This window comes from Momordica charantia (genome assembly GCF_013281855.1).
Source record: "Momordica charantia cultivar OHB3-1 chromosome 1 unlocalized genomic scaffold, Mcharantia_2.0 BLBB01000001.1, whole genome shotgun sequence".
In the NCBI taxonomy this organism is placed as follows: domain Eukaryota; kingdom Viridiplantae; phylum Streptophyta; class Magnoliopsida; order Cucurbitales; family Cucurbitaceae; genus Momordica; species Momordica charantia.
In genome coordinates this window covers 10,277,847-10,297,591 of record NW_028275157.1, presented here as the reverse complement: position 1 = coordinate 10,297,591, position 19,745 = coordinate 10,277,847, and the positions used below count along the sequence as shown (strand labels likewise).

At 40.0% G+C, this 19,745-nt stretch overlaps 1 protein-coding gene across 1 annotated transcript; it reads right to left on the bottom strand.

Annotated features, from left to right (window-relative positions):
• Nucleotides 1–976: 976 nt before the first annotated feature.
• On the bottom strand, nucleotides 977–3,077 carry LOC111019549 (uncharacterized). Its single transcript, XM_022295950.1, has 4 exons — nucleotides 2,523–3,077; nucleotides 1,993–2,438; nucleotides 1,749–1,827; nucleotides 977–1,057 (listed from the first exon to the last, which is right to left on the bottom strand). The coding sequence occupies exons 1-4, from the start codon at nucleotides 3,075–3,077 to the stop codon at nucleotides 977–979; spliced, it is 1,161 nt and encodes a 386-aa protein (XP_022151642.1).
• Between the last annotated feature and the right edge of the window lie 16,668 nt (nucleotides 3,078–19,745).

Genomic DNA, 19,745 nt, shown 5'->3' with positions numbered 1-19,745 from the left:
TAGTACCAGTCACCGATACAGGTATCTGAACTGTTGCTCACTACCTTATTTTGTTTGGGGTAACTTTGACGTCGTTCTAACGATAACATACTTTCAGGTACAAATTCTTCATGATTCATCAGACACCGACACTGACCTGGATATCGTATCCCAGTCACAAGCGACCAAGGAATCCCAGTCGCAAGCACCCGAGGAAACACAATTGCAAGAGAAATCACAAGGCCAGTCACGTGTGGACGACGACGAGGTACATGTGTTATCGCAGCCAGTCACGCGTCCAAACCCTTGTCGTGGAGAACGAGAAAAGAAAGTGCCATGGAAACTTCGAGGATCGTACGAAGTTAAAGTTGGCGGGAAGCGAAAGAGGGTATTCGAGTACAATCCAGTTCCAGATCTCCAGAGGAGGAAAAATTCAAAAAATGGATTGAAGACTACGCAGAAAACCGTTCGACCCGAAAGACACCTTATGCGTACAGAGGGAAGCAATGGTTTCGTGACCTACTTCAGCCGAACAACTGGTGCACGAATGAGGTAGATATGCTTAGAATGATGTTTGATATTAATTCCTTTTTTTGTTTTGGTGTCTATTTGTTTTAATATGACGGTAATACACGTAGGTTGTTGATTCACTGGTTATGTTCGTACGAAAGAAGCTGGAACAACATCCTGACCTATGTTCTCGTAGGTTCACCATGGGAGACACCATCTTGGCTGTATGTACCACTAAATGCCTAATTTTTTTTGTTACAGTACGTTTTTTATTCGTTTCTCTTGACTAATGACATTCTTATTGAATGTACAGAATTTTTTTCGGCGAAATGACGGCCTATACGAGTTCGTGAAATCAAAAAATTCCCCACCGTTGAGAGTGGCGCAAGAGTACGATTAGGATGGGCGGGAGAGTACCGTCATGTCATATATCGATGGAAGTCATTCGGACTACCCGCTGTGGTGGCGTGAGGTGAAGGCTATCTATTTATCGTACAATGTCAACGACAACCACTAGGTCATGATTTGCATAAATCTCGTTGACGGTGAGATCGTTGTCTGGGACTCCCTGAGGGCAATTACCACGGATGACTCATTGGAGGAGCAGCTGAACGTTATGCGCACAATCAGCCCGCCTTTACTGTATAAATCCTAGGTGATTGCGGTACGTCCAGCCTTACCAATCATACTATGGCGAATCCGTAGGGTTACGTCGACACCGCAGTAGTTTCGTAGTGGAGACTGCGACATTTTTTGTGTTAAGTATTTCGAATATGATGTAACAGGGTCTCGTTTAGATACATTGAGGCAAAATATGATGTCATACTTTAGGAGGCAATTTGCCTTTCAACTATGGGGTAATAAGGCTGTATGGTGATTGAGAAATACAATCCTATTTTTTGGTGCAATCTATTGACTTAAATTATTTTTTTTATATACTTGCTAATAGGTGCTAGTGGATTAAGTTGGTAAATGGTGAATTTAGTTAAGTGAAGTTATTAATGGAGTTTAGGACTTAATTTTCAATATTAGGATCATCTTAATCTTTATTTCGGAAGAACATTGTATTTTACGGCCGAGGTAGGCTGGTTTACACGCGAGGTTATTGTAATAACTGAATAAAAAATACGAACCTCGGGCTCCGCCTCGACCGAGGTCGTGCCCGAGGATTTTGGCAGCACTGAAAAGAACCAACCTAGGGCTCCACCTCGACTGAGGTCGAGCCAGAGAATTATTACAGTATCGAAAAAATAGCATACCTCAGGATCTACCTCGACCGAGGTCGAGCTCGAGAATTTTGACAGTATAAACCTATTATCAATGAATTCAAAAATGAACCTACAAAATACATGTTTCAAATTCCAACAAAACCATAATGTCGGAAAAACGTAGCACAGATTCAAACGAAACAATATCAATCTATTTTGTTTCAGTTGTTCGAAGCGACTGTCTACACGTCTTGCGGTTGTGTCCAACGTTTCCACATCGCCCACATTTGTGTACCTGGCGGACTTCACCGGCTGATGGTATCCTGGCAGTTTGGCGACGTCTAACGCGAGGAATGAATCTGGGTGGCTTAATCGTGTAGGCACATAGTCATCTGGTAAAATCCAATCTTCCTCATCTCCAAGCGGGTACACGGGTTCGGCATAAGCTTGTATGAGGGTATCTATTCGGTACTTATCAGAACATAATGTATGCACACTAATGTTACGAAGCACTACCTCGGTAATGGCGTGAGAGCATGGAATTTCGTAATAGTCAAATTGTTTGCACGTGTAGGTCTTGCTATTAATGTTTACACGTACCTTGGTCGCACCATCATGCACTTCGAATTCGAAACAATGAATCGGCCTGACATGATGATATCGAGCTTGTTCTGCCACTTCTTTAAGAATATTCTCTACATATTCGATGAGAAATGTTCCTCGACTAGACCCGACGGTCCGCTTATCGTAAAACCATTATTGTAGGAGAGCTCGACAATTTTCAAATAGGGCTGTTATTGGTAAAGCACGAGCATGAACGAGTACCGCATTTATGGACTCAGCGAGATTCGAGGTCATTTGGTTATACCTCATTCCAAGTTGATATGCGTTGGCCCACTTGTCGAAGCCGATGTCTTCCAAATATTTGTGTAATCCGGGGAATCCGGCGAATTGGCCCCAATAGTACCGAAACTTTGATATCTTGAACGCCTTGGCTGCTTTAGAGAAAATCCTCCTCATCCCCTCATTTCTAAACTTCTCGGTCAACTTCATTACTACATGATGCATACAGGTAACGTGCGCCGCATCAGGAAACACCGTTGCCACAAAGTTTGTTATAGTTTGATGCCGGTCAGATACTAAAACTAAACCATCAACGTTACCTATACAAATGTTAACTCTTTCCAAAAACCATGTCCACGATTCATCAGACTCCTTATCAACAATCCCGAAAGCTAGAGGGTGAATTTGGTTGTTACCATCTACTGAGGAAGCAGTAAGTAAGACACCCCTGTATTTCCTCTTCAGATGTGCTCCGTCAACCACTAGAACTTGCCGGATGCAACTTCCAAAACCCCTAATCGAGCATCTTAAGGCCATGAATGCGTACTTGAAGTATGTGTCGTCCTCCAACTTTATCTAAAATACAGTTCCTGCATTCACAGCCTTCAAAACCGCTCCATACTTATGCAGAGTAGTATATTACTCTTTAGGCGACCCTATCAATAGGCTCAATGTGACTTCTATCGCCCGCCATGCCTTTTCGTATCGGATATTTACACCGTAGTTCTTTCGCATGTCAGTAATAATATCCTTAGGACGGTAATGACGACTGATGTCCTCGAGATTGGTCTTTATCAGCTGGCTGACCACCCAACTACCGGCTTGCTTATGGTCGTGCCTCAGTGTCTCTCGTTCATGAATGTGGTCATCGAAAAACGTAAAGATGGGGAAGGTATCCGAACCTTTAATTTTCCGTGCACGCAAGACCCATCTACATCCCTCTTCTTTGCATGCAATACTTAACAAACTCCTGGTAGATTTCTTAACCTGAAACTCAAAGTTTTTTTGGATAGCAAAAACAACCAATGTAAAGCGCAATTCATCCTTAGACCGAAAAAGATTGCCAAGTGCAATGTCGTCAACCAAGTCATCGTCACAACCAATCGTATCTATCTGTTCTAAGGATGCATGCACACCCTCGACTGTTGCAGAAGGAGCATTCCTACTAACAGACTGTACTTCAACAACAGGTGTTCTTAAGGATGGATCACCATCACACACTGGTTCCTCCGCTTCATTATCATCCTTGCTCTCAATCTTTTGGTAATCATCGTCATCGAGATCATCCTCGAGGTCATCCCCAACCATATTGTACTCTTGGTCCTCATCATCTCCAACATCATCCCACTGACCGAAGTGTTCATGTTCATTATCACCTAAATTGCATGGGACAACATTGTCCGTCAATGGAGTCATAAGTTTTACGGAAGATGGCAGGTGGACAATACGTATAGGTGAGTGCATATGATTCAGTGGAGCAGGAGAAGGAACATTTTGTTCTACTTGCCATGGAAATGAAGCAAATGTTTCGGTTCGAGGATATAACGGTACATCATGTAAGTTACTACCATTTCCTTGTCTTTCCTTTGGTACAATAGATACATACAAGGGTACTTGAGAGGGATGTGGAGAGCCCATAAGGTAAAAACCAAGGCTAGTATCATTAAATATATAAAAGTTCGACACTTGGTACTGGAACTCAAATTTGTAGATACATTTAGAACAATATTAAAAATGTCGGGATTTATTCTAGTCATCTTAAATATCGCACTTACGAGGTCTCTATATGTTATTCCTTCATCAACATTTAGACCACCCATAACTCCACCTTCGTATACTGTGCCTGCCTCATTCCACTGACCCCCATAACTTACAAAAAGACGAACCATTCTGTTCTGCATTACAGAGCATTGCAAGACAATTAGAGATGAACAATAAAGTTATATATGAACATATACCTTGGGCGGGAACTAGATTTTCTCGCCCGAGGTGAGTTACATCCACAGCCACGAGAGGGGTGAGTTAAATAAAAATTTCATAATGCTAACCTGTGACCTCGGGCGAAAATTCGGTACCCCGCCGAGTTTCATAAAATACATGATTCTTGGCCGGGAATCAAATAACCCCGCGCGAGAATGATTAAAAAACTGGACTACATAATGCAGGACTGCAGAAATGGGTTTCAAAATAAAAAATAAACGTTCCGAAATAAAAAATAGCTTTTCAGATGTAGACATCAAGCAAGGTTTTTGAGAAAATGAGAAAGCATCAAAATGAAAGAACTACCTCTTCCAAAATGTTGAAACTTTCAAAAAGAATATTCACAATGCTTTTCATATTTTTTAGGATTATGCAAAGAGAATGTACATGATAAGGACTTTTATTCTCTCAGATTAGTAATGGCATGTACTGATTGGTTAGATAAAAAACTTAATAGGACTGTACAAAGTTGGTGTGTATTAAATGAACCTCGGGCGGGAATTATATCTGCCCCGGTTGGGAATTATTCCAACGGTGCTTTATTGCATTTAATGGCATTATGGTCATTTCATCTGCTCTGACACATCATCAATGCTTAAAGTAGGTCATTTGGGCACAATTTTGGAGGGTGGGTCATTTGAGCATTCTAAAAACTTTGGAGGGTTATTTGAGTCAAATTCCCTTTGTTTTTGTTATTATAATTTACTCCTGAATTCTGTTAAAATACAAGTTTAGTAATTGAATTATTATTATTATTATTATTTCTATTGGTGAGTTTCTCTATCTGGACCAGCTTACGTGCAATTCAACTATTTTACGGGACAACCGTATGACCTTACTACATCTGAGTTGTCAAGGAAAAGCGTAGGATACTAAATCCTAGGTAGGTAGCTAGAGAATAGATTTTCTACTCAATTTTTTTTGACAAATCCACACTTATTTTGTCTAATTAGTATACTTCATTCTGCTAACATATATATATGTTAGTGTCAAATAATCCCTTGCTAGTCCAATAAAAAATGTTATTGGCATATACAATCAAATTGTAAGAGAAACATAATTGAAACTTTAAAATTCATAGAATAAATTTATAGTTTTAACTCTTTATACTTCATCAACTAATTAATTATGAGTTCAACAAATGTGGAGTGTTACGGGCAAAATTAAACCTATGAATTATACGTATGAGCCACATGAATCAAGATTAGTAATAATGCAGATAAAAAGGTCGAGCCTCGAAGAGCTAAGCCCTCAAACAAAGACCTTAATGATTGGCCCAAGAACCACGAAGGTTGACGCCCAAAGACAGGCCTTGCCCAAGGACAAGGCTCATGGGCTAGTCTAGGGACCGACACCAGTTGAGGCACTCACGCTCTAGCCAAGCAGTCCAGTAGTGCCCTCGAGTTGACCCTCGATTAATGACAAACCAGGCCATAGGATTCAAATCTCAAGATAAAAGAACTCAAAGGAAGAAGATAATGGAGGAGAATTAGGTCTTCTCCTACAATAAAAAGGGAAATATATCACATAACGAGGTATGCAACAAAACTCTACTTCTTGCTACACTTCACATAACCTGTTCTAACTTGAGCATTAGAATGTGTGTGGATAACACCACACTAGTGTGTTAACCTTTCTATTTTGCAGCAGGTTTAATTTAGTCAATTTTTTTTTTTAATAGTAGTGTGAATTTGGTAATTCTAGTAGGCCAAATTTATACATTAACAGAGTCTTGCATCTTTCTACATCTCTAGAGGATCTCTAGTTTACTAAGAATCCCAGTGGGGATTTGTTAACCTTCGACCTAAGAAAATGTAATAGCTAGATATCTAATTATTCATTAAGCTAGGCTCTTATTGTGCAAAGTTTTCTAAAACCATTAAAATTGTTGATGAAGAAATCTGGTTTCCGTGGATCTCGCCAAATTCGCACCAATCTTCTAGACTAAAGGGATCGACGAGACCTGCAAAACAGAATAGCACTAAGACCATTGTGACTCTTGTCACATTGGCTTCGATGCTTAAGTTAGGATGGTGTGGTTGAGTATAGATTCTAGGGTATTGTGAGCACACCTTTAGCGTTTGGCTTACTTCCCTCTAGGGATCGTGGAACTCGAATCCTGATAAATCTAGGAAATCTGGTTATCTGGGCCAACATATCTTGTTATTTGTCTGTCGTTGGATCACGAGTCGAGACGCGATGGGTTCGGGACATGCATCGCAGTCGAGTCAGGTCTTCTGAAGTTCTCGGTCGGGGAGTCGAGAACTGCTCGGCGCCAACCACTAGTCGGTCGGGGGTCGGCTTGGGTCACCAAGCACTGACCTCCTTTCTGGTTCGTGCCTTCTATTGACTCTTCCCCGATCTTCTCCACTTTGCTGGATCTTTTCTTTCTCCCTATAACAATAGCCCCCACTCTCAATGTAGAAGGTAATAAGTATGAGCAAAATGCTAAGACTTCTATATTGAGAGTATTTGACGCTTAGTCATTTCATGGATGACTATTTTTGTGGAATAGCCCTGATACCCTTTTAACGCTGTTGGTTGTCATTTCTACGTGCGGCTGACTTTTGCTGTAGTGCAGTTATCGAATCTCGTCGGTGGAAGAGACCTAGTTGGCAGAAGATGCTTGGTCGGCAGAATAGGTCTGGTTGGTGGAAGAGACCTGGTCAACAGTAGAGACTTGTTCGGCGAAAGATATCTGGTTGGCAGAGACTTGCTAGGCCGAGACATGGTCATGCCTTGGATTTGGTCATGCCCTAGAGTTTGGTCATGCCCTGGATCAGGTATAACCAGTTACGTAGTTCGCTTGTCAGGTCTTTGTAGTAGATTTGTCCTTCCGGACGAGCGTAGGTTGTTTTTTCTTTTTGTTGTTCGAGTTTTTTTTTTTTAAAAAAAGGGTTGTGTTCGTGATACATTCCCTTGACTTTTACAGCAACCAGTTCTTAGAACTTCATCAAGTTGCTTTACCTCAGACCTCCTTAGATCAGAGCAGTTCTTGATTAATTCGGTGTTGATCGTTTTGACTTTTAAATCTTAGTCGTCTCCACAGACGGCGCCAATTGTTGATGCAGAAATTTGGTACCCCTGATATACAAGTGGATAATTGCCCGTGAATAACCTAAAGGGTCTATAGTATATGGATAAGGTTGGGTACCTTATCCTGGCAACACTATGGATACGGACAACTCTGTAAATGTTAGAGACGACTCGATGCAGGTCATTGTGAGCTCCATGCTCGGCTTCGTGTCGCCTTGGGCGCGGACTCCCTACGGAAGGTGTTTGCATGGTTCAATATCGAAGTAAATGGAGATAGTATTCATAGTTAATGGGAGAAGGATGTGTGACAACACAACCTGTGGCCTCCGCCATTGGTTTGCACCGTGAGGTTTCATACATGACCTGCGTGTCGTCCTGGAGCGACCATCCCTACGGAGGGTTCATTGTATGGAATCAAAACCAAGGCAAACTTCAGAAATGGATAAGAGTCTCTTAGATTTTGCTCTAATATTTTCCTTCCCTACCGCGGGATTATTGGGGCGGACCTCTGAAATCTGAAAATGGTGGGTCACACTTACGAGGAGTTGTTAAGTTAGTTAACAATTTTCTGACCAAATAAATGATGACTAAAGTTTAAAGGAATAAGAGTTATTCTGGTGTAAAATTTAGTTGAGAACGTCTCAATTCAGTGAAGGAGTACCTGTCTCCCTTACAGTGGATGTTGCTCTAAATCACTGAACTATCGTTGCAAAACAATTTTGTTAGGATGCTGAAGCATCATGTTACAGATAGGATAAGAGGGGTCTTCGAGAGTCGAGCTATTGTGGTAGTAAAGGAATCACACGAGAAGAGTGGAGACCATTGAAACTATTCTATTAGCGGTAGGCGAAGAAGAAGACGAAACTCCTCATGGATTACTTTTGCTAAAATATAATTGGGTTTAAAGGCTAATGCATGAAACTAATATAGGTTTATTTTTTGCTTTCAGCATGTCTACTTCTATTATTGCACTCCTAGCCACGCAAAAACTTAACGACGAGAATTACAAACAGTGGAAATCGAATCTAAACACTATTCTCGTGATAGATGATCTTAGGTTCGTCTTGCAAGAGGATTGTCCTCAAGCTCCTATGCCTAACGCCACTGTGGCGGTGCGCAACGTCTATGACAGATGGATCAAGGCCAATGACAAGGCCCAGGTCTACATCTTGGCGAGCATATCTGATGTGCTTGCTAAGAAGCACGAGGACACGGTCACTGCTAAGGAGATCATGGACTCGCTGCAGAGCATGTTTGGACAACCGTCCTCACAAGCTCGACATGAAGCCCTTAAGTTCATTTACAACTCCCGCATGAAGGAGGGCTCCTCAGTACGAGAACACGTTCTCAACCTGATGGTCCACTTCAACGTGGCTGAGTCGAACGGGGCTGTCATAAACGAGCAGAGTCAGGTCAACTTCATTCTGGAATCTATTCCGAAGAGTTTCCTGTCATTCCGTAGCAATGCGATTATGAATAAGCTGGAGTACACTCTTACCACGCTTTTAAACGAGCTGCCGACCTACCAGTCTCTTATGAAAAGTAAGTGACAAGAAGGGGTGGCAAATGTTGCCACCTCAAAGAGGTTCAACCGAGGTTCGTCCTCCGAAACCAAGTCTGCGCCCTCTTCTTCTGGAAGTAAGACTTTCAAAAGGCTGCTGGTAAGGGGTCTAAACCTGACTCCACTACTGCCGCTGCCAAGAAAGGCAAGGCCAAGGTTGTAGAGAAAGGAAAGTGTTTCCACTGCAATATGGACGGGCATTGAAAGCGCAACTGCCCAAAAAACTTGGCCGAAAAGAAGAAAGCCAACGAAGTTAAATATGATTTACTTGTTTTGGAAACATGTTTAGTGGAGAACGATGACTCTGCTTGGATACTGGATTCAGGAGCCACTAATCACGTTTGTTCTTCATTTCAGGGAATTAGTTTCTGGAGGTAGCTTGATGCCGGAGAGATGACTCTCAAGGTCGGAACGGGAGAGGTCGTCTCAGCTGTGGCGGTAGGGGAGCTCAAGTTGTTTACAAACAAGAATATGTATATATTATTAGATAATGTGTATGTACTTCCTAAAATGAAAAGGAACTTAATTTCAGTTTCTTGTTTGTTAGGACATTTGTATTTTATTTCTTTTAATTTAAATGAAGCGTTCATTTCAAGAAATGATGTTAATATTTGTTCTGCTTTGCTTGAAAATAACTTGTATGTGCTAAGACCAACCATAACTAAAGCAGTTTTAAATACCGAGTTGTTTAAAAATGCTAAAACTCAAAATAAAAGGCGAAAAGTTTCTCACAAAGAAAATACCTATCTTTGACACTTAAGATTATGTCACATCAACCTCAATAGGATTGGGAGGTTGGTTAAGAATGACATTCTAAGTGAGTTAGAAGACGATTCTTTACCACCATGTGAGTTTTATCTTGAAGGCAAGATGACTAAACGACCTTTTATTGGAAAAGGTTATAGAGCCAAAGAGCCCTTAGAACTTATACATTCTGACCTTTGTGGTCCGATGAATGTTAAAGCTCGATGAGGGTATAAATACTTCATCTCTTTTATAGATGATTATTCAAGGTATGGTTATTTATACCTAATGTAACATAAGTCTGAAGTCCTTGAAAAGTTCAAGAAGTACAAAATTGAAGTTGAAAATCAATTAGGTAAAACCATTAAAACACTTCGATCTGATCGGGGTGGAGAGTATATTGACTTGAGATTCCAGGACTATATGATAGAACATGGAATCACGTTCCAACTCTCAGCCCCTGGTACACCTCAACAAAACGGTGTATCAGAAAGGAGAAACAGAACCCTGTTGGACATGGTTCGATCAATGATGAGCTATGCTCAGTTGCCTAACTCGTTTTTGGGTTACGTAGTGGAGATTGCAGTTTACATTTTGAATGTAGTTCCATCAAAGAGTGTTTCTGAAACACCCTTTGAGCTATGAAAGGGTTGTAAAGCTAGTTTACGTCAGTTCCGCATTTAGGGATGCTTGGCATACGTGCTCATGACTAACCCAAAGAAATTGGAACCTCGTTCAAAAGTATGTCTATTCGTACGTTACCTTAAAGAGACGTGAGGTGGTCTATTTTTCGATCCTCAAGAAAACAGAGTGTTTGTATCGACAAATGCCACTTTCTTGGAAGAAGACCATGTTCGACATCATAAACACGGAGTAAAGTAGTGATTAACGAGATTTTCGAAGAGGCTACGAACACGTCAACAAGAGTTGTTGATCAAACTGGCACTACAACAAGAGTTGTTGATGAAGTCAGTACATCACGTCAGTCATATCCACCTCAAGTATTGAGGGTGCCTCGACGTAGTGGGAGGATTGTGTCATAACCTGACCGCTACGTGAGTTTAACTGAAACCCAAGTTGTCATACTTGATATGGTGTCGAGGATCCATTGACCTACACAAAGGCAATGGAAGATACTGACAAGGACAAATGGATCAAAGCAATGGACCTGGAAATGGAGTAGATGTACTTCAATTCCGTTTGGGAACTTGTAGATTAACCTGACAGGGTAAAACCCATAGGGTGCAAATGGATCTATAAGCGAAAACGAGACGCCGAAGGAAAGGTACAGACCTATAAGGCGAGACTTGTGGCAAAAGGCTACACACAAAGGGAAGGGGTGGACTATGAAGAAACCTTCTCCCCTGTAGCTATGCTTATGTCCATCAGAATACTTTTGTCCATTGCCACATATTATGACTATGAAATATGGCAAATGGATGTCAAGACTGCTTTTCTGAATGGCAATCTTGAAGAAAGTATTTATATGTCTAAACCCGAAGGGTTCATAGCATAAGGTCAAGAGTAAAAGGTTTGCAAGCTTAAACGGTCCATATATGGACTGAAACAAGCATCTCGATCTTGGAACATAAGGTTTGATACTGCGATCAAATCTTATGGTTTTGACCAAAATGTTGATGAGTCTTGTGTATACAAGAAGATCGTCAACAACACTGTAGCCTTCTTAGTGTTGTATATGGATGATATCTTACTCATTGGGAATGATGTAGGGTACCTCACTGACATAAAGAAATGGTTGGCTACTGTGTTCCAAATGAAGGATTTGGAAGAACCTCAGTATGTTCTTGGCATCCAAATTCTAAGGGATCATAATAACACAACGTTAGCCCTGTCTCAAGCAACTTATATCGACAAGATGCTTGTTCGATATTCGATGCAAAATTCCAAGAAAGGCTTATTGTCCTTCAGGCATGGAATTCATCTGTCTAAGGAACAATGTTCTAAGACACCTCAAGAAGTTGAGGATATGAGACGTATACCCTATGCTTCAACAGTGGGCAGTCTGATGCTATGTTGTGAACTAGACCTGACATTTGCTATGCAGTAGGGATAGTCAGTAGGTATCAATCCAACCCAGGATATGATCACTGGACTGCTGTTAAGGGAATCCTCAAGTATCTAAGGAGAACGAGGGACTACAAGCTCGTGTATGACACTAAGGATTTGATCCTTATATGATACACTGATTCTGACTTCCAAACAGACAAAGATTCAATGAAATCCACGTTGGGGTCAGTATTCACTCTTAACGGAGGAGCAGTAGTTTGGCGAAGCATCAAACAAGGATGCATCGCTGACTCCACTATGGAGGTTGAGTATGTTGCAGCCTGTGAAGCAGCAAAAGAGGCGGTTTGGCTTAGAAAGTTCTTGACAAATTTGGAAGTTGTTCCAAACATGAACTTGACCATCACACTTTATTGTGATAACAGTGGTGCTGTAGCAAATTCTAAAGAACCTCGAAGCCACAAGAGAGGCAAACAGATCGAATGGAAGTACCACTTTATATGGGAGATAGTGCAACGAGGAAATGCGATCGTCACAAAGATCGCTTCGGAGCACAATATTGCTGATCCTTTTATGAAGGTGCTCACGGCTACAGTGTTTGAGGGCCATCTAGAAAGTCTAGGTTTACGAGCTTTGTACGATTAGTCTAGGACAAGTGGGAGAAATGTAATGGGTATAGTGTATGCCCTAGTTTATTGTATTTTCCCTTTGCCTTATGATAATGTACACCCCACTCGAGTTTAGTTCAAGTGGAAGTTTGTTGGGTGTGTTGCCCTAAACTCGTAGTTTGTATTTATGTAGAAACAAATGTATATTCAATAAAGTTATATTCAATAAATTTATTGTTGAATTCATAGCATTGCATTATCCAAAATCCAATAAACTAAACATCCAAGGTTATTATCATGTAACCGGGACAGTATATATTAGGTATATATTTGATATACTGAGATATAATTGATATATCCTAGATATACGAGGTATATATTTGATATACCCCTGATATACAAGTGGATAATGTCCCGTGAATAACCTAAAGGGTCTATAGTATATGGATAAGATTGGGTACCTTATCCTTGATGGAACTCTTATGCATGCACAGCGGAAGCTAAGGATCATAATATACTTAATGAAGCAATTTAACCAAAATAAACATGCTTGGAAAAATGATGGAAAAGGTAAAGAGAAAAAAAGATTAACTTTATACCTTTGAAGACCTCCATTATAACTTCTTCTCCTAACTCAATGGGACCACCAACGACAAATCCGTGATATCCTCGGGTTGATGAACACAGTTGTGGGACCGAATTTTGAGTGAAAACAAAGGGAAAACACTAATGGCTAGGAGAAGACAATAGAAATATAAGTGGAAAAATTCTGCACTTATGCAAGTAAGCATTAGCCTTATCAAAGTGATCTTCATCACCTATATAAAGACCAAATGCATGCAAAGACAAGCCTTGCATGCCTTCCACTTCAAACTCCACTAGCATGTAAAAGATAGGTGTCATTGCCTTGAAGAAACACCTCAAAAACCAGTAGTTAGTGGGAAAATCCAACTTTGATAAAACTAATTTTTATAAAAACAAGAATTGAAATATCAATTTTCTATTAAAACAAAAACCAAGCCAAATCAATATCTCATATTAATTGGTCTTTGACACCTAAGCTTGATTAATCACATTAATCAAATTACAACTCTTATTCATGCTTTGAACTTATTTAAAACTAATTTAAATAAGTCATACTCTCCATAATAATTATATGTCAATTAGATTATATATTATATCTCATATAAAATACAATATTCCCTTAAAAACCGAATTTGAACACTTCAAATTCTTGCTTCACCTAGTTCATCAATTTTATCCCTTATGAGCTAGCATGGAGACCCGTTGGACCTACAGATCATGGGCTCCAACGATTCGAGACTAACCGGTCAAACTCTTTAACTTAGTTAATTAACATTCGTTAACTAACAGAACTGTCCACTATAGCCTGTAGATGCACTCCCCTCACTGTAGATATATTTGTGTCCATTCGATATAACCGTCATCGGTAAGTTGATCCTTCACAGGCCGTTCGTAACCTCAGCTAGGTCAAAAAAACGTTTTACCCCTGAGTTACATCTTCTCTCCTTAAGTACCACTATCCCTCTAATGAACAATTGATTTAGGATCAAATCACTAAATCCAATTCCTCTCGGGCCAGTGAGAGGATGAGGCCCCTTGTTCAAGACCCAGGATCAGCCCTTAAGGGAACAACCTCTCTACTATCCCTAAATCGGGTAGGAGTGAATTCCGTCTTGCTAATTCTATGTCCCCAGCTATCTACCCAGTCTTATCCCTGAAATGGGAGGCATATTAAGCAGCGCTGATGGCTCAGGATTTAGATCAAGAGAGAATCCTGAATAAATAGGAGTTCATAGATGGCTCAGGATTTAGATCAAGTTATTTAGGTCATCGATAAACGAAATTAATCAGTGTTATCCGTAAACGGTGTTAATACGTAACAGTGATTATTTCAGGGTCAGTCTTACACAATCTCATTGTGTATTGTGTAGAACACCCCCGCTCACATGTTTCTACATGAACGAATCAGGATTACTTCATTTATGACACCTTACAACATTTGTAACAATCATAAAGCGGGTCGTATTCAATAGTGTCTCCAGGAAAAAGTACCCAACTTGATCCATGTACTATAGACTGTTTAGGCTATTTACTTGAACTTGATCCAGTTTATGTCTCCACATAAAGTCCAAGTACTCATTATAATAGCCAAGGGTTCGTAGATTATTGGATTTATTAAAAAAACAAATTCACTTTCATTTAACAACACTTGTCTGAATAACCTCACATTAATGTTCATTGTTTACAAACTACGAGTTTTAGGACAGAGTACCCAACAATCCTGGCAACACTATGGATACGACCCACTCTGTAAATATTACAGACGACTCGATGCAGGTCGTTCGTGTGGAGACATGCGAGTGGGGGTATCCTATACAATGAGTTTGTATAAGACCGGACTGCGAAATAGCCAATCTTTAGATGTAACGTCGTTGACTAACAGATTGCTATTTCATAGGATGACTAGAAAACTCATTCTCAATCCTGAGTAAGTTATCAATTCCTACCCGTGAGGGCTCATCCTTTGATCTGTATGGGTGAGAGTGGCCCGAGTTGCCGACTCAATATTCCTACCATTTTGGGGACGAGATCGAGTGGGTAGTTGGGAACATAACTTCACAAGATGGAATTCACTCCTCCCCAAATTTAGGGAGTAGATGAGTGTTCTCTTAAATGCTGACTCCGGGACTTGAACAAGGGGCCCTACCCTCTCACTAGCCCGAGAGTGACTTTCGGTTATTGGTCGGACCATAACCGAGTTGTTCATTAGAGGAGCAGTGGTATTTAAGGTGCAAAATGTAACACAGAGGTAAAAGGTAATTTGACCCATCTGTGATTACGAACACTCGTGAAGGATTGACTTGTCATTAATGGTCGTATATCCATGGACATGAAAACATTCTTCAGTGAGAAAAGTGCAGTTGCGGGTCTTTAGTCGAGTGACCCGCAGTTAACGAATGTTGATTAACTCGGTCAATGAGTTTGACCGATTAATTTCGTATCATTGGAGCTTCTGATCTGTTGGTCCATTAGATCCCCTTGCTAGCTCATAACGGGTAAAACGAGGATCAAATTTTTGGAAGAATTTGAACTGTTCAAATTGCTCAAGGGAATATATGTATATTGATACATTATAATATATAGTTAATTCTAAATTAAAACTATATATAATGAGAGATATTATTTGAATGAGATTCAAATAAAATTAATATGAATAAGATTCATATTAAAACTATAGGTTAAAAATAATGTGCATAAGATGTACATTACGACTATAGGTTATACGAGAGAAATGCTATAGAATATGATTCTATTTTTGTAATAAATAGTTAAATGTTAATTATTTATTTGATTTATATATATATATAAATATATAGATATGATTAATTGTTAATTAGATTAATAAGTAATTATTATTTATTAATTAATTAAATATATATATTAAATATATTATATAAATTATTATATATATTAATTAATAATATTAATATATATAAAATTAATATTTAACTCCCCTGCATTTTAATAGGGGAGGGCAATTTAATGATGTGGGGTAACTCCCCACGTCATGTTGTTGGTTTTTCTGCAGAAGAGTTCACTACAAGAAAAAAAGCCCTAGCAATCTTACTCTCTCAATCAAGGTTTTCTCTCAATTTCCTCTTATTCAAAACAAAAACGCTTTCACAAGCAACGATCTCGTACCTAGAGGATAGCTGAGAAGATCATTTGGTGGTGTTCGGGAGATTGAACCATTGAAGAAAAGTTCTTTAAAGGTAAGGGAAAACTTTGCCCCTGTATTTTTATCTTTGCATCTTTGATTTTGTTTTCTCAAAAACTCATGAACGATGATCCGTTTCTGCTCCAAGATTCACATTCCATCAGTTTTCACTTTAATAACTTTTGAAAATTTATTTTGACTAAAACTATGATATAAATTCCAATTTAAATCAGTGTGGGAGAATTCAAACCTCCGTCCTTTTGTTTGAGGAATGCCTTAACTAGTTGAATTAGACTCTCATGTTAGCTTCCAAATATTAAATTTTTTAAAAAAATGTTCAACATCTTTTTGTAACTTTTTTTAATGTTTTTTTAAACATCCAATATTGGTGTAATTTATGTTGATGCGTGAATTAGGCTCTCCTGGTTCCTTCCGAAGTTCATACCAAACTTAATAATTAGGGGACAAAGAACCTGCAAAACCAATCAAACCTAAACCGGTGTGACTCCAGTCACGCGGGCTCCGATGCCTAAGTTAGTAAGGATGGTGGATGGATAATGGAATTAAAGTGTAGAGGGTAGGGTGTTTTGGTATACCTCTAGGGTTTGGCTCACCCTTCCATTTATAGAAGTCGAGTTCTAATCTCTTTAGGGTTTACCCCAGTCGAATCCTCATACATCTCGGCAAACTCAATATTCGGGCACGCTCATTCGCTGTGGGCTTTAGGTCGAATCGAGAATCAAAGCACGATACTTCGAGTGGGACTATGAAACGGTCGGGATGAACCGCTACAGTTCTCGGTTGGGGGGCCAAGAACTGCTCGGTGCCGACCTAAGTCGTCAGGTGCCGGCCCTCCTTTCCTGGTTCGTACTTTCTCTCGGGTTTCCTTTGGCCCCCGTCGCTTGGTCTATTCTTCTTTTATCTCCCCATAACAGTAGCCTTCACTCTCAAAATAAAAGGCAAGAGCATGCTAAGGCTTCTATATTGAGAGTATTTGTTATCCGGCGTGGATGGCTACTTTTGCAGAACAACCTTATTTTTAATTGTTGTTGGTTGTCGTCTCTATGGGCTAACTTTCCTAGCCCTCATTCTCTTTTGTTACATTTGGCTGTAATGAAGTCTCTTGGGCTCTACCATACGATTAGTTTTAGTTTTAACCGTCAGATTTTTGCTTTGGGATCTAACTTTCAGTTAGACTGGCTATACCACCTTTAAATTTCTAACCTATTTGGGTTTTGCCCATGGCTTTATACTCTAGGTTTTACTTTTGGATTTTCAACCTATTTTGCTTTTGCCAATGGTTTTATACCGTGAGTCCAGTTGATACCCTTCTATCGTTGTCGGTTGTCGTTTCATAGGCTGGTCTTCCTAGCTTCAACTATTTCTACATAGTTGGCTGCAATCAAGTCTCATGGACTCTACTATACGGTTAGTTTTAACCGTTAGATTTTAGCCTTGAGATCTAACTTTTAGCTGGGCTGGCGATACCACCCTTGGGTTTCTAACTTATTTGGCTTTTGCCCATGGTTTTATACCTCGGAGTTTACTCTTAGGTTTCTAACCTATTTGGCTTTTGCCAATGGTTTTATACATTGAGTTTAGTCGGAACCTTTGGGTTTCTAACCTATTTGGCTTTTGCCAATTTTTTACCCTGGGTTTAATCAATACCCTTGGGTTTCTAACCTATTTTGGCTTTTGCCAAATGGTTTTATACCCTGGGTTCCCTCGATTGGTTTGACTCGCTTGCTTTTTGTTTCAACCTTGCTGGGCCTGTACACATACCTTTTCCAGCACCTTTGGGATTCTTTTCCCTGGTTTCACTAACTGGTTTCTAGTTTATCGGCTTGCTTCTACGTATGTCCCAGTTTGAGTTCCTTGACTAGCTATTGATTAATCTACCTATGCCTCCACTTAAGGAGTTTTCATTTAGAATAAAAATAAATGCTCAAGTAGTAAAGAATTAATCAAATATCACATGCTAGAACCAAAAGCAAGTAGATATTTTCTGAAATGTAGGGCCAAACGTAATTTGAAACGAAGTAAACAATAACCTATATAAGCAATTATCAAAAAATTAAGCCTAAACTATTAACGAGGCAAAAGGGAAAGAAATATTGTCCTCTATGATCAGGCTGCCACGCGTCATCTTGAGATGGCGTAGTAACATTCGTGCAATACTCATTGCTTTCTCCCAATTCTTGCTCGGATGAATCTGTCGTTGGAGTATATTTCTCCAAAGGGTCTCGTTGATGCAACCGGTCCTTAGTTTTGTCAAGACTCTGTTCTGAATGGAGTAGTTCTTCTGCGCTTATACATTTTTTAGCTTGAGTCAGTGCTTCTGAGAAGGTTGTTGGAGCCCTCTTTCTAAAAGAGAATGACAGCTCTTTATCTCTTATGCCAGATAGTAAAGCGAGTAGTGATATTCTGTCGATAAGATCTTTGACTAGTAGTCTTTCCTCGTTAAAACGAGCCACATATTCTCTGAGGCTCTCAGTTGATTCTTGCTTTATGGTCAGGAGGTAAGTCAAATGTTGGCTCTTATTCTACCATCCAACGAATTGCGTGACAAATACTTCGACCAGTCTTTTGAAGGAGAATATTGATTTTCTTCTTAATTGTCAAAACCAGACACGAGCAGTGCTTAGTGAAAGAGAACACTCTGCACTTGATTGCTTTTGTCATCCCCTAGAGGTCCATCCATTCTCTATACACGTCCAAATGGTCAAAAGGATCTGTTGAGCCGTCGTATTTCTTTGTAGTAGGGAGTTTGAACTTTGGAAGGATCTTTCTCTCATTATTTCTTCCACGAATTGAGAATCCATTTGCTCTATAATCTCCTCAAGATCGTATCTTCTGTTTTTTCGTTTTTTACTGCCTTTCTGTGATCTTTCAGTATGCTCATGTCGGTTCGATTTTTCTTTATGGAGCGTGGTGTTCTTGAGGCCTTGTCGGGTTTCCTGTCGATGGTCAGTATCATTTTGTGGTTTGTCGTTCCTCCCATTACTAGTTTACTCCGTGCCAATGGGCTATTCGTCGACTCCTTCGCGTCTCCACTCGCGGGAGCTTTGCCCTTTTGTGGATCTCGTACAAGTCCTGATGGACTCTCCTCTTGTTGCTCAAGTCTCTCAAGAATGAGAGATATGTTTCGGTTCACTCCTGCAATATTCTTTTCTAAAGTAGCCCATTTGTTCTCCTGCCATTCAGGAATTTCTGTCTATTGCTCTTTTTGCCCTGGAATCTATCGTCTAGTATCACCCAGGGCCTTCTCGGGAAGTTGTCGACCTGTTTCACCCTCGGCTGTCTCGGGTAAAGGTAGCCTCCTAGTCGTATGACGTTCGTTACCAACATGTTGTGGTATATTTTTAGAATTCATGTCGATTTGTTTCTCTCAGGAGTTGTCCTGGATTTTGTCAATTCGCTTCACCCTAGACCTTCTCGGATCTTGAGTAGCTCTCGGCCAACTTGTTGATCATCTCGACCTCGGATATGAATCGTCCCTTCTCAGATCC

Coding starts and splice junctions, on each gene's coding strand:
- LOC111019549 (XM_022295950.1), bottom strand. CDS start 3,077: ATGGCCTTAAGATGCTCGATTAGGGGTTTTGGAAGTTGCATCCGGCAA. Junction 2,439..2,522: donor TCGCTGAGTCCATAAATGCG/GTACTCGTTCAT, acceptor TTTTACGATAAG/CGGACCGTCGGGTCTAGTCG. Junction 1,828..1,992: donor CAGCCGGTGAAGTCCGCCAG/GTACACAAATGT, acceptor TGTATTTTGTAG/GTTCATTTTTGAATTCATTG.